Raw genomic sequence first — 14,471 nt, 5'->3', positions numbered from 1 at the left:
AATCTAGTGATAATGCTGGAACCTAGTGATGCCATAATCAACATCATGTAGTGCAAAAAATGTTCGATTCTGCACCAAAAGAGACAGTAAGTTAATAAAACTTGTTTGAAGACCAAAAAATAAAATAAATACATTTTTACTATAATTTAGCTACAATCAAAAAGACATTACTACATTGCATACAAGTAAGTTACAAAATTAGTAAACACATATAACAACTGACCACATTGAAGCTACAATTTAGCTACATTTCCCTTTAAATCTACAATTTAAAGGAAAATGTAGAAAAGTTGATAACCTACAATAAATATACACAATGTAGATAAAATTTCTACAAATATATATATATATATATATATATGTATGTATGTATGTATATGTATAGTCATGAGAATAAGAACAAGTTTTTTAACTTTTTAAAAAAAATTGTAACTACTAAAATTTTACCATCTCCAATGGTTGTTCGGGTATAGTTTTAGGTGATTTTTGAACCTTCTTCTTTTTCGAAGGTTTGACAGTAGGAGAAACTCTGATTTTTTTTTTGCATCTTTCGGGTTAACTTCTTCTTTGATGAAATCATCTTCACGAGCAAATTCTTTGCCCTTCCGCTTTACTGATTTAGCAGATGTCAAAGCTTCACTAGCATCCCTATCATGCTTAAGTTTTATTCAAGCTTCTGCCCTAGCTTCACGAAGGGAAAGCTTGGACTTTGTCTATGATTTTGCATGCGCCGATTTCACTTTTTTGGGTGAATCGAGTGAGAAAACACCCAAATCAAAAGTAGGAATATCACCCACATTAGCTTTTTTAGGGCTAATCATCGTAACTGCTTTCTTCTTCATTGAAAGTGAAAGAAAAATTTAAGCAGCTGCTATTTTGGTAGGATTTAGAGCTAGCATTCAGAAAAATTGAGAGAGATTTTTGAAGAAAGTTGAAAGACGGGCGTTAATGGAGGGAGATAGTGCAGAAATGTGGGGGGGTATGGAGAGAGAAACGTGGGAGGAGGAGGGGGGATATGTACATTAGAGAGATTATAAGAGTTAATTAATTCTCATTAAATTCCTAAAATGTACATAATTGGTAAATTGTATATGCATATGTAATTAAATTTAAACTTGAGTAGGAAGGGTAATAAAGTTTCAAATAGTGTATAAGAATGTAAAAATCTAAAAAAAATAGGACAAGCCTAAAGCCCATAAAGTAGGAGGTTGGAAAGCAAAAGTCTTAAAGCCTTGAGCAAAACAGAACGTTGGTTCTGTTTAGTCACGCTAGCAAAGGCAAAAGGCTTAAAGCCTATAAGAAATAGAGGTAGTGTTGCTTCTCCCATCGAAGTAGTTACGTAGGACCTTTTTTAGGCTACGGCTGAGATAAAAAAATTTATATAATTGTAAGCTATAACATCATTATACACTAGAATCCAACACTCTAATGGGGTGAATTCATAAGAAAGTTTTACAAAACCTCAAGAACACCCATCAAGTACGAGTTAGGTTTTTGGTGTTACAAATAAATTCTTCACTTTTATTGGATTGCTATAACGGGTTGAGAAAAGAAGTGTTAGAACAAGACCTCATCCCAAAACTTAGAAATTTAGAAGTTGAACCTAAAGTTCTTAGAGTTGAGAAAAGATTAATACTCTGAGAAAGTTGGATATTTATTGTGACTTATTATTGTAGGATTTGATTGTTGAATTGATTGCAAGAATTGGAACTTACATTGTTTCTTGAAAGGAGAAATTGAGGCAAGTAGATATAACTCTTTACTAAAGTGGTTCTACTCAGAAAAACATGCCGACAAAGTGTTCGATAAAATGCTTTAAAGAGTCAACATGTACTTAATTGGATAGTGAGTACATGTTGACTAAGTATATTCTAGTTAAAACTTATATATTTTACTCGAGAAGTATAAACGTCTATTTTCCATATTTTTATGCTTTATTACATGATCTTACCTGTTAAAGTTTCATGAGTTAGATAAAAAATTTAAAAATACTTTGAGTAATTTTATTTCATGCTTATGTTATGTATACACTCAAGAATATTATTATGAAATTTGATAGATCACTTTTATGGAAGATTTAGACTTGAAAAGTCACAAGAAGAAGTTTTAGAAAGAAAAGATCTTTGGGATTATTCTCTATTCTAAGAAGTGGTCATCGTCCAGGCCGAGTGTCCTGACCAAGGCGTTGACTTCCTGAAACTACTCGTGCCAAAGTAGGGAGCATTCGAGCTGAGGGTCTCGTTGCTGAAAATTTCCTAGCCAGGTTAAGGTATGATACATGAGCGCTGAAAGCAATGAAGCGAGTGGCACCTCGTGGATTGGGCCTATTCTATCAGGTTGGGATTAAACTCATGTCGATCACACGGTGACTAAGATAGAAATAAATTAGGATAGTTGGAACTCTCGAAGCATAGAGTGAAGTATTTTTTTAGAATTGTTCTTAGAAGTTTTATATTTTCATGCATTTAGAATCTCTGCGTGTAGTGTATATTTTATTATGTCTCATTCTCTGCTATAATGGGGGCTCGTCGAGACTCACTGAGTACAATGGATGGTACTGACATTCTCTTTTGGGAACCTACATTGGTCTGCGGTACAACGTAGGAACCGATTTTTCAGGCGAGCAGGCTACAGGTTAGGACTTCCCTCTCTTCCACTACTAGGGGTGTACAAAGGAAACCGACAAATCGCACCAACTCGATAATCCGAGTCAAACCGAGAAAAAAACTCGTCTATGATTTGGTTTGGTGTTGGAAAAAAACCCGACCATAATTGGTTTGGTTTGGTTTTAACTAAAAAAAGTCAAACCGAAGCCAAACCAACCTGACACTACATATATAGAAATTTTAGATATATTTATAAATATACTTATTGTGATGTAATTTATAAATATTTCTTAAAGAATTTCATAATTTTATCTTTTAAGGTATTATTTCAAGGTTGGACTTAGAACTTTTGAATGTTCCAATAAGTTTTATAGCCATTTCTATTAATAAATTAAATAATGCTAACAAAAACCTAAACCAAAATCAAATCAATATTAATGCTAAGAAAAGACATTCAATTCAATATTACAAACGGGAATATATTGAATATCTATTTTTTGTTTTGCAATAATTTAGATAAAAATGCATAACCTATTTTTATTTTTCTTTAGCGTTCAATCATTTAATTAATACTCTCTTATTAGTTTATTTATTTTAGCACGACTTAGTACTTCTAGATTATGTTTATTTTTATTATGGCTTTTCAATTAGCAATATTTATATTACATAATTTTATTGTCTTTATTGTTGAATATTTTAGGATAATGCCAGGACATATCTCATATTTTGTATTATTTTCTTGAAAAATACTTTATATAGTTGTATCTTACTATGATTAAAGAAATATTTTGAGCATACATTATATGTTTTGTTCTATGAAGATTTTACTGGGGGAAAAAACCCGAATAATCCGAAAATCCGAGAAAAACCGAGATTGAAAAACCCGAGTTTTATTGGTTTGGTTTGGTCTTTAGATTTAATAACCCGACACAATTGGTTTGGTTTGATAATTGTAAAATCCGAACCAACTCGGCCTATATACACCCCTATCCAGTACTATTGGTGAGCTCCGCTTTTGTTCGTGGAGTATTCCTTTGAGTCGTCTTTATTTAGTTATTTCTTTATTTACTTGGAGAACTAGCCGGCCAATCTCATGTCCTGAGCAGTGCATCAATTTATTAGTAGAGGCTTCATAAACACAGTCGGTGGGTTAAGATTCAGATGTTTTTGGATAATAACTTTGCAATATTTCAGTAGTTACTACGAATAAAGTTTTAGAGTTGGTTTATTTTGATATTTAAATTAATTAAAAATATTTTGTTAAAGTATTTCCTTGCTGCATATAAAGTTTGAAGTTATAATAGATTTGATAAGCACAGATGGTTCGGTCGATCAAGTTTAGTGATCGGGTGCTGGTCATGGCTTGTTCAGAAAATGGGTTGTGCCACTGAGATTTTTATTAAACTTACTCATTTCTTTCTTCTCGCAATTACGTTCAACTCAGGGAGTTTCACAATCCTGAATTAAAATCTCCTTATTCCTTAATACGTACTTAGCTTCCATATCTTCAACCAGCTATTAATCTTGTATATATACTCTTTTTACACTTCGCTCCAAGAAAACATTTAAAAATTAAAAATCGAAAGTTTAATCAAAGAAAATTAAACTACAATAATCAAGGATTTACACCCTTTCTAAAAATAATGAAGCCATTTATACCTTAAAAAATAGAAAATGCACATCCTCAAATTATATACTGCGCATATGCTCCGTAGCTGGTAACTAGAAACGTAGTGGATATTACATGCTAACTATAATTAAAACAAAATAAAATTATTTTAATAAAAAGGGGGAATAGATATCATATACGCTACTACTCCCTCCGTTCACTTTTACTTAGCAGATTTTGACTTTTTACGCCCCTTAAAAAATAATAAATAAAGTGCATAATTTACCATGATACTCATATTAATTGATGCATATTTTATTGAATTTGAGAAAATGATTTAAAATGAGTAATAAATACTATGATTATAACAGAGGAAAAAATTTGTCTTCTCTTAATATGTGTAAAGTGACAAGTAAAATGAAAATCTATTTTTAGTATGCATACCAAATAAAAGTGAACGAAGAGAATATAATATATTCTTGATCAACTAAATCAATCTTTATTTAAATCCATGATTCTTTATCTTCTCTACAGTATGCATCATTTAACGAGTTTAAAGATAACAGTATTCGAAAAATAAATGCCCTTAAACGCCACTATCCTAGAGTTAAGCCAAGTTGCACTTTAGTGTTAATAGAGGCTCTTGTGTATTTAACAACTTTTATTTGTTTGTTGTCGGCTGGCTTTCTCAAATATACGTCCCCGCCCGGAGTGTTCATGGTTTGGTTTGGATCGATTTTTTCCTTAAAAGAAACCAAATTAAGTATGTTGGTTTTTCAAATATTAGAATCAAACCAAACCAATTAAGTCAGTTTTTTCTCGATTCGTTTTATGTCGAATTTTGTCGGTTTTCGGTTTTTTCGGTTATTTGTCGGTTTTTCCTTAAATATAAGACATACACTACTAAGCACATATTCCGGCGACCACATTTTCAACATAACACTATCAAATCAATTACCATTTGAGAAATCTATTATTTACCAAGATATATTGATGATAATTGAATCAAATAGTGACGAATAATTTAAGGACTCAATAAAAATATATTATTTTTAATACGAAATGAATTCTTACACTTAACAAAAGAAAACTACCAATCAAACTAGAATGTAAAGGTAAAAAACTATACTAAAAGTGCAAACTATTAACATTTACCATTAAATTTTTGAAACGTTGTATAAAAATATATATATATATATATATATATAAGTGTAATAATAAATTTGAAATAGTTATTCCTATAGTCGGTTTGGTTCGGTTTTTTTCGATTTTTTTGTGATTAAAACCAAAACCAAACCAAATTTGATCGATCTTTAAAATTCAAAACCAAAACCAAACCAAACCAAAAGTATTGGTTTTTTTGGTTGGTTTGGTTCTGTTTTTCGGGTTTTTATGAACACCCTAATCCCCTCCTCCTTTAACCCTTTTCATGGCATATAATTTCAGGGTATTCTGTCCTTACATCTGTTGTAGATCCTATTTCCATTAAGATAATACTTACATCAGCCTAAACACCTTCATAATCATTCGAATATATTGTTTGTTTTACATGTATACGATATTCTTTCAAGTTTTTAAAACGAGTAATTAGACAACAGGAAGGGAAAAAATACTTCGAATAGGAATGACAACCAACTTAAACAAAGACCGGTATTATTTGGTACTCAATTCACTACTTCTCAACCACAATCCACGAAAACACCAACGACCCAGTATAATCTTACAAGTGGGGTCTGGGGAGGGTAATATGTACGCAGACCTTACCCCTATCCCGAAGGGTAGAGAGGTTGTTTCCAGGAGACCCTCGGCTCAAAAAAACAACAGGAGCCGATATATTAGTACCATAAAATTCATAATAAAATAACAGCAATATAAGAGATATGAAATACAGAATACGAAATATGAAATAGATGGCTGGTATAGTAAAACTAGCAGGTAAAGCCTGCATCAATAGACGACCAATGACATTCTTAGTCTAACTCCTAACTGGCTAGTCTCACTCTATTGTGCTGTAGAAATATTCACAACTTTCCCCTAACCTACAACATTAATGCTCGACCTCCATAATTCCCTGTCAAGGACCATGTCCTCAGTAATCCTAAGTCGCACCATGTCCTGTCTGATCACCTCTCCCCAATACTTCTTAGGTTGCCCTCTACCTCTCCGCGTGCCCACTACAGCCAGTCGCTCACACCTCCTCACCGGTGCTTCAGTGCTCCTCCTCTGAATGTGCCCGAACCACAATCCACAAATCACTTAAAATTATGTAATACGAATATTGACACAAGTAAAAAAAATTATAAATCTCACTCTTATTCATATGGGACTATTAACTAAAACAAGTTGATTTTGTATCATATGATTCCATACAGAGACATTGCTCGTGTTAATCCAAGGGATTATTTATAAGTCTTCATTCTAAGACAATTTTGCTTTGAGGGACTTATCTACCATATCATTTTATCGCTCGATTATCACATTAAAAAATAACTAAACCATCTTAAATGATATTCATCCATCTCATCTTCTCGTCTGTCTACTATTTTACACCCTATGTGACACATGAACAAAATCTGTGACAGGAATATTACTGGATCCTGCAAAGAGGTGGAACCAACCAAGACTGAACACTAGCCCCATTTTGTAGACGGGTTGGGATCGGCCTTCTATCCCGGTGAACAATGTTCCACTGATTAGGCGGGGACAGGATTCGAACCTGCAATCTTCAGGTCATGAGCCTGATGAGTTGACCAATTCCTCTACCCCGCTTCTTCCCCTTCTCTTTCGAACTCCGAAAACCAAGGTTCGACTTGCATGTGTTAAGCATATAGTCTGAGTAGCATGATTGGAGCTTCTTAGCGCTTAGGCCACTACCTAAAAGTAAGCTTTTCGCTCTTTTCCTCTTACATAACTTAGATGGAGGAGATAGTAAGCAAGACTTTCTACGCAACGATTTCTTCTTCTCTTATGATTTATCAAGTTACAGGGGGGAGACCAAAAAAAGGAGAGTAGATTGGCTGGTTTTTCCAGTCAAGTATAGTTGATAATCCCATTTTCTAGGGTCTATTTTGGGGTGTTTGGGACGAAGGCGAAGAATGGGGCCATGCACACGTGAACATGTCACATATTCTCCTGTTAGAGAGATGACAGCACCACGGAAAATTTTATTTTGTGTCTCATACAACTGACATTAGTTGTATGAGACAACTTTTTTGTTTCACAATTTTCTGGACCCAAATTTTGTGGACCCAGAAGTGTAAGATTGGGATCCACAAATTTGTGAAACAAAAAGGAACCCCATACAACTAGTGTCGGTTGTACAGCACCACAAAGCATATATTTATTAGATTCCCAAAGGTCAAAGGTCAGATATGCTAATCCAAACTTGTATTGACGATTAATGCTACAAACGTAAAGGGAATTGTCTGTTTTGAGTTTTGACCTTTAATTTTTCTCCAAAGTGTTGCTCACCTTTTGGACTTGGTACCATGATGTTCTCTCGGGGCATACGACATGGATGTTACTACCAATTTTCTATATACATAGGAACGTAAACACATTATTAAAAAATGTCACACACATATTGTGGTTAGGTAATTCCAGATGTCTAATCATTCTCTCAGTTTTCTCTGAATTAACAATCCATCCTGGCTTAGCCAGGGACCCAGGGCATATAATTCTTCAGTAGTCATTATTTACTTTTGGAACTTATTACTAACAAACAAAGGCTTTATGAAATTTCTGTAAAATGTGAGACAATGAAGTTATAATTACGTAGCAGAACCAACGTAATGAGGGAGAGGAATAGAGTAAATATAAATAAAACTTTAAGAGAAAGGGCAATATTCCAATCTCCATAAACAACAAAAAGAAATCATACGAAATACTAATCCACATATCATCAAAAAGGTCCCAATATCCCAATACTAAAGAAAGATAATTGCGTTAAGAGAAAACAAGGAAAACCCAACAGCAGATGTAAAGAATTCAGGGAGGGTTTAAAGGAAACTACGACCCATAACTTGGGAAACATGTCGCACAGAGAGCATAATTTGGCTCAAAGATAAGAAATCCAATGCCTCACCACCACAAATTTACAACATATAAGCACGTTCATCTATCTTTGGCCTCAGAGATCTACTGCAGAACTGCAGGGCAGTTTCCACCGATGAATGTTCATACCAGCGAAGTGCAGGACAAGAGTTCAGCAAGGATGGCCTGTCAATTATGCATCTGTTGCTTTGTATCATTGATAAGCCTGGGTATATATGTGAAGCAAGCAGGGTGATAGATGTAATTCCGAAAATCATTCAGTTTTTCATTACTAGGAAAGTTGAAAAAGAGCGTAAAGCCTCTTGCTCACATTTGAGTATAAATTTCAAGACTCAATATCAGGTTTTTGCGATACCTAGAAAATTCTCACCTTCATGAAGCTTTTAACGCTATGCCAGCAATGATGGTAAAGTTCTGCTCTACGTTAAGAATGGCATACAACTAACCAAAAGCTGAACTTCACAGGAAAGCTTCCTTATGGAGAACCCGGAACAATACTAGCTTATCAGTATATATATAAAAACCCATAGTAATAATGTCAAGGAAATATTTGGTAGCAGTCATACACAGTCCTTTATTCTCCATGCGCAGCTTCCTATTTCTGGATTTCTCTTTGACAGTTTGATTTTGTTTCTACAATTTTGTCAATCATCATATTTGATTTAGTCTCAATGGAAGATCTAATGGGCTCAGCAGGCATAAACAATGTATAGCTCCTTTTCAGCAACTCTAGCTCGTTCAGTATATAAAGGAAACTTGTTACTCTTTCCATTCCTTTTACTTGGGGAATCTAAGACATTTCTTTCCCACTATGGTTTTCTCATCTTCTTATTCTGATATAGTTTAAATGCAAACATATATAGTTACAGTATCTTTCATGTAACTTATTTCTACGTTTTAATTTGGAAAAGAAAACTAATCAATTACTGCTGAATCTAGACCAAGTTGGTCAATTTTAACCACAATCCTGAATTAGGCAACTCTATTTGGATGAAGGTAGTATTACTCTATGCAATAGAATCAACGGATAAGATTATGCAATTCCAGTTGAAAGAAACACCGATGCACCAAATCCAATATTGTAAGATAATAACGGAAACTTCTGAATAACAAGCTTGATGGGATTTAACATCAAGAATATGGCTGAGCACAGCCCCAGGGACTCAATTTGTTAAGTATAGCATTCAAGTAATTCACATTGATAAAGTAAAGTGTAAGGCAGAAAAGGAAAGGAGTCAAATGTAGGCAGAGAGATTTCTTAGATATGAGGTACCTACAGAACCATCCAGTAGGCACTCCATTAAAATTGTGAAGGATCAAAAAGGGTACGTAATTTTCCAGCATCAAAATGGTCAACCCTCCGCAACTTTTGTGAATTCCGGAAGAGAAGTTCAATACATATTAGTCTGGGTACAAAGTTGTGTTGCTGCAACTCCTTTCACAACGTGAAGATAGGTTTCACTTCATTCTTTTGACCCTTTCTTTCCTTTATTTTTGACTTTTAAGGCCATCCAAGCTCTCTGAAAAAAGTGAACATCTGAAAGAGGATTGCCTTCAATCTCATCTGGAGAATCGCAACATATTCATGGCAGTTACATAGCCTATGGAGATTCCATTCTGGAAATCAGTGGCAGGGAGCAAAAGAAGAAAGAAGTTAGATCATGATGGAGGAGCCATTGAGATCAAATGAAGGAGAATGAGGAGTCGCGGAACCGTACGGATGAAGAAAGTGAGTCGAAAGGTACTTTGTCCTGACAAGAGGAATGGCCACATAGGGTTTTTTTTAGGTGGAGAAACAGGCTGTGCTTGATCTAGTTGAGTGGTTGGTATTATATTTTCCTCGTTCCACCCTGCTGAAAGACCATCGGCTTGAGTTATTTATTTTTCAGTAGATAATAGACCCGTCCCTTTACCCTTCTCCACTTAAATTCCAGGCTTTTGGTCTACAACGAGTTCAAAGCTGTCACATGTGCCTAACCCATACATCACGCTCTATGCACTTACCACTAGACCAAAGCCTTGGGCCAAGACACTTGGCTTTCTTCCAAAACCCGAGCTTGAAGTCAAACACCTAGTTCTCAAGAGTAGTTAATTCCATTTTGAGTTAGTTTGTGAAATTTGTTACTACAATCAGGTCACCAAAAGCAATATCAAGTTTTTCTAAAGCCTTCGAGACCAAATACAATTAACACGTACTGATACTAGAAGTAGTTAATGATACATCATAAAGGCTAATCAAATCCTCAGCATGTATTTGCCAGTGGAACTACACCTAGAAGTTCTTTCTGTCAAAAGAAGAAGAGATTGACTAATAGAAAATCAAATAAATAAATATCTGCAGAGAAAAATTAATCTACATAGTTCATTAAAAATGATTTAAAAGAGAGTCTGTAGTAGCTGTCAAAACCATTTTTAAAGTCATGATTCTTCAGAGTGTTTATTTTGCTTCTAGTCTAAAGAAACAATTATTTCATAGAGTTTAAAGAAAAGTAACTTCTATATTTCTACTTGAGTAATACTTTTGTTTCTACTTGACTAATATTTTTTATCACATTAACAAGGAAAAAGTGTCTAGTCGCCTCAATATCCGAAATAAATAACTTTAAGTATTTCATTGAAAAAGGGGAGAAGGAGCACATGGCCAATAAGAAAGACGTCTACGGTAGGTTTGGGCGTCCCGGCACTTTTTTCATTGCAAGAAGGGTGTGCGCACGAGCTTATGTAGGAATCATGTTGATTGTTCGCTTAGTTATAGGGTATGTTCGAATTCAATTCTTGACCAAAAAAGTTACAGAATAAGATCTAAATCAGATAATAAAATTTAAGTCCTATAACTAAAACATTTTTTTTAAATAGATCATTGTAATTCACTAGCTTCTTACTTGTGTTAAGCTTTAATTGTACTTGTAAATTATTGCCTTAAGAGAAAGATAAGAGACGGAAAAGGGAATCTTAAATCAAAGAAACTACAGAAGTTATCACAAATTTCACAAAACTGACATTCTTTAATTTTCTTCTTGTCAAAATGAAGAGTGATCAAGATCATAACAAAGGTTTAATCACGTAGGTATGCAAGGCTGAATGTATGATGTATCAAAATCTTTAAAGTAAATAAGTTGAAATAGTTTCCTAAACCTGTTCTAATCAACCGTCAAGTGAAGTTTTCACCAATGGTTTGCCATGATTCGGCAGCAAGACATGAAATCAAAACTTAAACATCTAGATACTAGAGTGGAATAAAGATAAACTAAGGACATTGAGGTCTAAGGTTGACATACCTCAGAAGTCACCAGAGGTAAATATATTAGGTGTATCCTCCATAATGTATCCACATAAAAAGTCTACCTTTTTAAGCATATGTAAGGTAGAAGTAGAAGTTTTTTATGGACTGATAAGAAAAAGCAAAAGTTTTTTCTATACTTCTATCTCTAGTTCAATATAATGGACACGCGTCCACATTGTCAAAAAAAAAAAAAAATATCTTGGCCATGCGTCCTACTCCAATAACACTTAAATATTTAACTAAACTTTAATAACATGATATCCGATACAGTATCCGTCAAATATTTAGTCTGTTAACAAAAACTCCTGAAGAGAAAGGGCTTTGACTTCACCAAAATTCAACTAAAGTTGGCCTTCCCTCTAGATTTAGTGTTGATTCTGGCAAACTGAAATTCGGAATTCATAGTAGAAAGATTCTTGAAACTTGATCAGAAATATCATAAGAACAGAAGCTATTTGTAACCAATACATATAAAACTTCAAACATTTAACAAAAGTGTTCATGTAGCTCAAAGTTAGGGGAATAAAATGCCATGTTGACCAACCAGTATTACGTTATTCAAGAACCTCGCCTTGAAACCCAGGAAAAAGAAAGCTACATTGATTCATCAACATAAACTTAAAGCTTACATGATTTTCTTGTATAGGTATATTTGTATAGATCATTATTTGGCCCCAATAAAAAATGACTTCAGAAGTACAAGTACTATAAGCTCCTATACGCCAACGAGCAGCAGTAAGTCACTAACTCCACAAGGATTACAATTCCCTATGCATTTTGCAAGCTAACTTACAGAATGGCATTGAATTCTCCCAAAGCTATTCTTCAGGTTTTTTAGCTTTGTTCTTATTACCGTATATCAATCCAGTTTCCTGCCAAATTTCATGAAACGGATAAGACTAATATTCAATACAACACAGACACCAGTTGATGGAAATCAAAAAGGGCACAGTACCTGTGGATCAGGAATTGGTTTTCGCTTCTCAACATAACGATAAATATCTGAAGCAGCAGCTAAAGCCGCCTTTTCCTGTCAACCCAAAATTTTAACAAAATACTTGTAAATACTAAAACTTGCTAGTTGATTAGAATTGAGGGTTAGTTGATTGATTGACGAGTAAGTAATAGTACAAAAAAGATAAAAATGGATTTTTTTGTGGGGAATTGAGAAAAAAAAATACCTCTTGTTGTCTCTTGAGTTCCTGAGAGGGCTTGACCCAAAGAAAGTAAGCTAAGGTACCGGCAACAACCCAAGAAGCTAAATTGCTTCCACCCCTTAAACCTCCGGTTAAGTTTCCGAAAAAGGATCTAACATTACCCACCGATTTCCTCCAACCAGTTGCCATTTGATTTCCTTTCTCCTTGCAAAATTCAGTTTTTTGCCTGATTTCTTGCTCTCTAATTCACAAAATTGATGTTAACTGGCCTGGTGTAGCTCATGCAGAAATCTATGGACAGCTAAAGGATTTAACTTTTTCCTTTTATTTTGTACAGTTGAAGGATTTAATTGCCAAAAAAAAGAGGGGAACCGATACTGTCACTGGGAATTTTTCCCTGGGCCTCCGATGAATGGGTTTAGCTAGCTACTTATGGACCCAGCATCTTACGTGTCTGTTAGCCCATAAAGTAACGGGCTGACTCCTATCAATGTGGTTGGACTTTTATTTATCAGGCTGATCCATTTCCTTAAAGAGACTACCTCTGCAGGGCATTTGCATCTGTACCCGCTTTTTGGGTCACGTTTTAATTTGTGCCCGTTTTGCAAAAACAATTATGAGGGTACCCATTTTTTCGCGTAACTTCAGCATACGGGGCTAAATTAGCAAAGGCAATCACGCCAAACTTCAGCATTCTAGTAGACAGGACTGAAGTGTGCTGAAGTTTTTGTTTTGTAACTGGCGAACTTCAGCTCTAGAGCTGAAGTTTTTGTTTTGTAACTAGGTTCGAGAGCTAAAGTTTTTATTTTGTAACTGTCGAACTGAAATTTTGTTTGTAACTGAGGAACTTCAGCTCTAGAGCTGAATTTTTGTTTTTGTAACTGGGGAACAGAGCTGAAGTTTTTATTTTGTAATTGTCGAACTTCAGCTTTAGAGCTAAATTTTTTATTTTTGTAACTGGTGAACTTCAGCTCTAGAGCTGAAGTTTTTGTTTGTAACTGGCGAACTTCAACTCTAGATCAATCAATCAATGCAAACATCACCATAAAACTTGTTGATGGATTCCCTCCCAAATCTGTTACATAATTCACATTGAACAGACACAAAATTAAACAAACTATACTATCAAACAGAGCTCAACACAAACATTATTTTATGAAGAAGTAACTAACATACGAGGGTGATTTTGTTCGCCATTGATGTATTTATCAAGTGACCAGCCAGCAAGTCCTAGTACTATTAAATAAACTACCAAGTTTATGACTAAGAATGGTCCAATTAGGCTTCTGCCACCCCTTTTGTTCGCCATTATTTGATTAACTTAATTAAGCTTAGCTGAGAGTAATTAGAGTTCCACTGCTTTTGCTTGTAGTATTGATGGTTGCATGTCTGGTTTTTCCCTGAAAATAGGAGTTGAGTTTTTTGGTTGTTAGGATACGTGGTCGCTTCAAGAGGACTCCATTGCTGCACTTTACAGGTGTTACAACTTGAGGAGGAGAAGGAGAAGGAGAAAGAGGGCGGAAGTTATTTAAAAAGTGGGTACAAGTGAAAACTTTTTAAAAAAATGGGTGTAGGTTAAATGAGGGCGACCAAATAGGGCGCCCCGTGCAATTTTTATCCTCTGTAGCCCCTCAAAATTTTAATAGCCCATATTTTTCTCCACTTACATGAAATGGCCCTTCAGCCCAAACATATTATATTTAATAGCCTGAAATATCTATTTTATATTTTTTTTATAGTGACAGTCTTTTTTGTATATTTTT

At 34.5% G+C, this 14,471-nt stretch overlaps 1 protein-coding gene and 1 non-coding gene across 2 annotated transcripts; both read right to left on the bottom strand.

Annotated features, from left to right (window-relative positions):
• Nucleotides 1-6,910: 6,910 nt before the first annotated feature.
• Nucleotides 6,911-6,984, bottom strand: TRNAM-CAU (transfer RNA methionine (anticodon CAU)). The gene has a single exon. It is a non-coding gene; the product is annotated as a tRNA-Met (tRNA).
• Nucleotides 6,985-12,003: 5,019 nt separating this feature from the next.
• On the bottom strand, nucleotides 12,004-13,086 carry LOC104234018 (uncharacterized). Its single transcript, XM_009787511.2, has 3 exons — nucleotides 12,733-13,086; nucleotides 12,507-12,581; nucleotides 12,004-12,423 (listed from the first exon to the last, which is right to left on the bottom strand). Exons 1-3 carry the CDS (start codon nucleotides 12,895-12,897, stop codon nucleotides 12,370-12,372), a joined length of 294 nt encoding a protein of 97 aa, XP_009785813.1. The 5' UTR covers nucleotides 12,898-13,086; the 3' UTR covers nucleotides 12,004-12,369.
• Nucleotides 13,087-14,471: the final 1,385 nt, after the last annotated feature.

This window comes from Nicotiana sylvestris, chromosome 4 (assembly GCF_000393655.2).
Source record: "Nicotiana sylvestris chromosome 4, ASM39365v2, whole genome shotgun sequence".
In the NCBI taxonomy this organism is placed as follows: Eukaryota; Viridiplantae; Streptophyta; class Magnoliopsida; order Solanales; family Solanaceae; genus Nicotiana; species Nicotiana sylvestris.
Note: the sequence above shows the minus strand (reverse complement) of the source record. Positions and strands in the feature narration are given on the sequence as shown.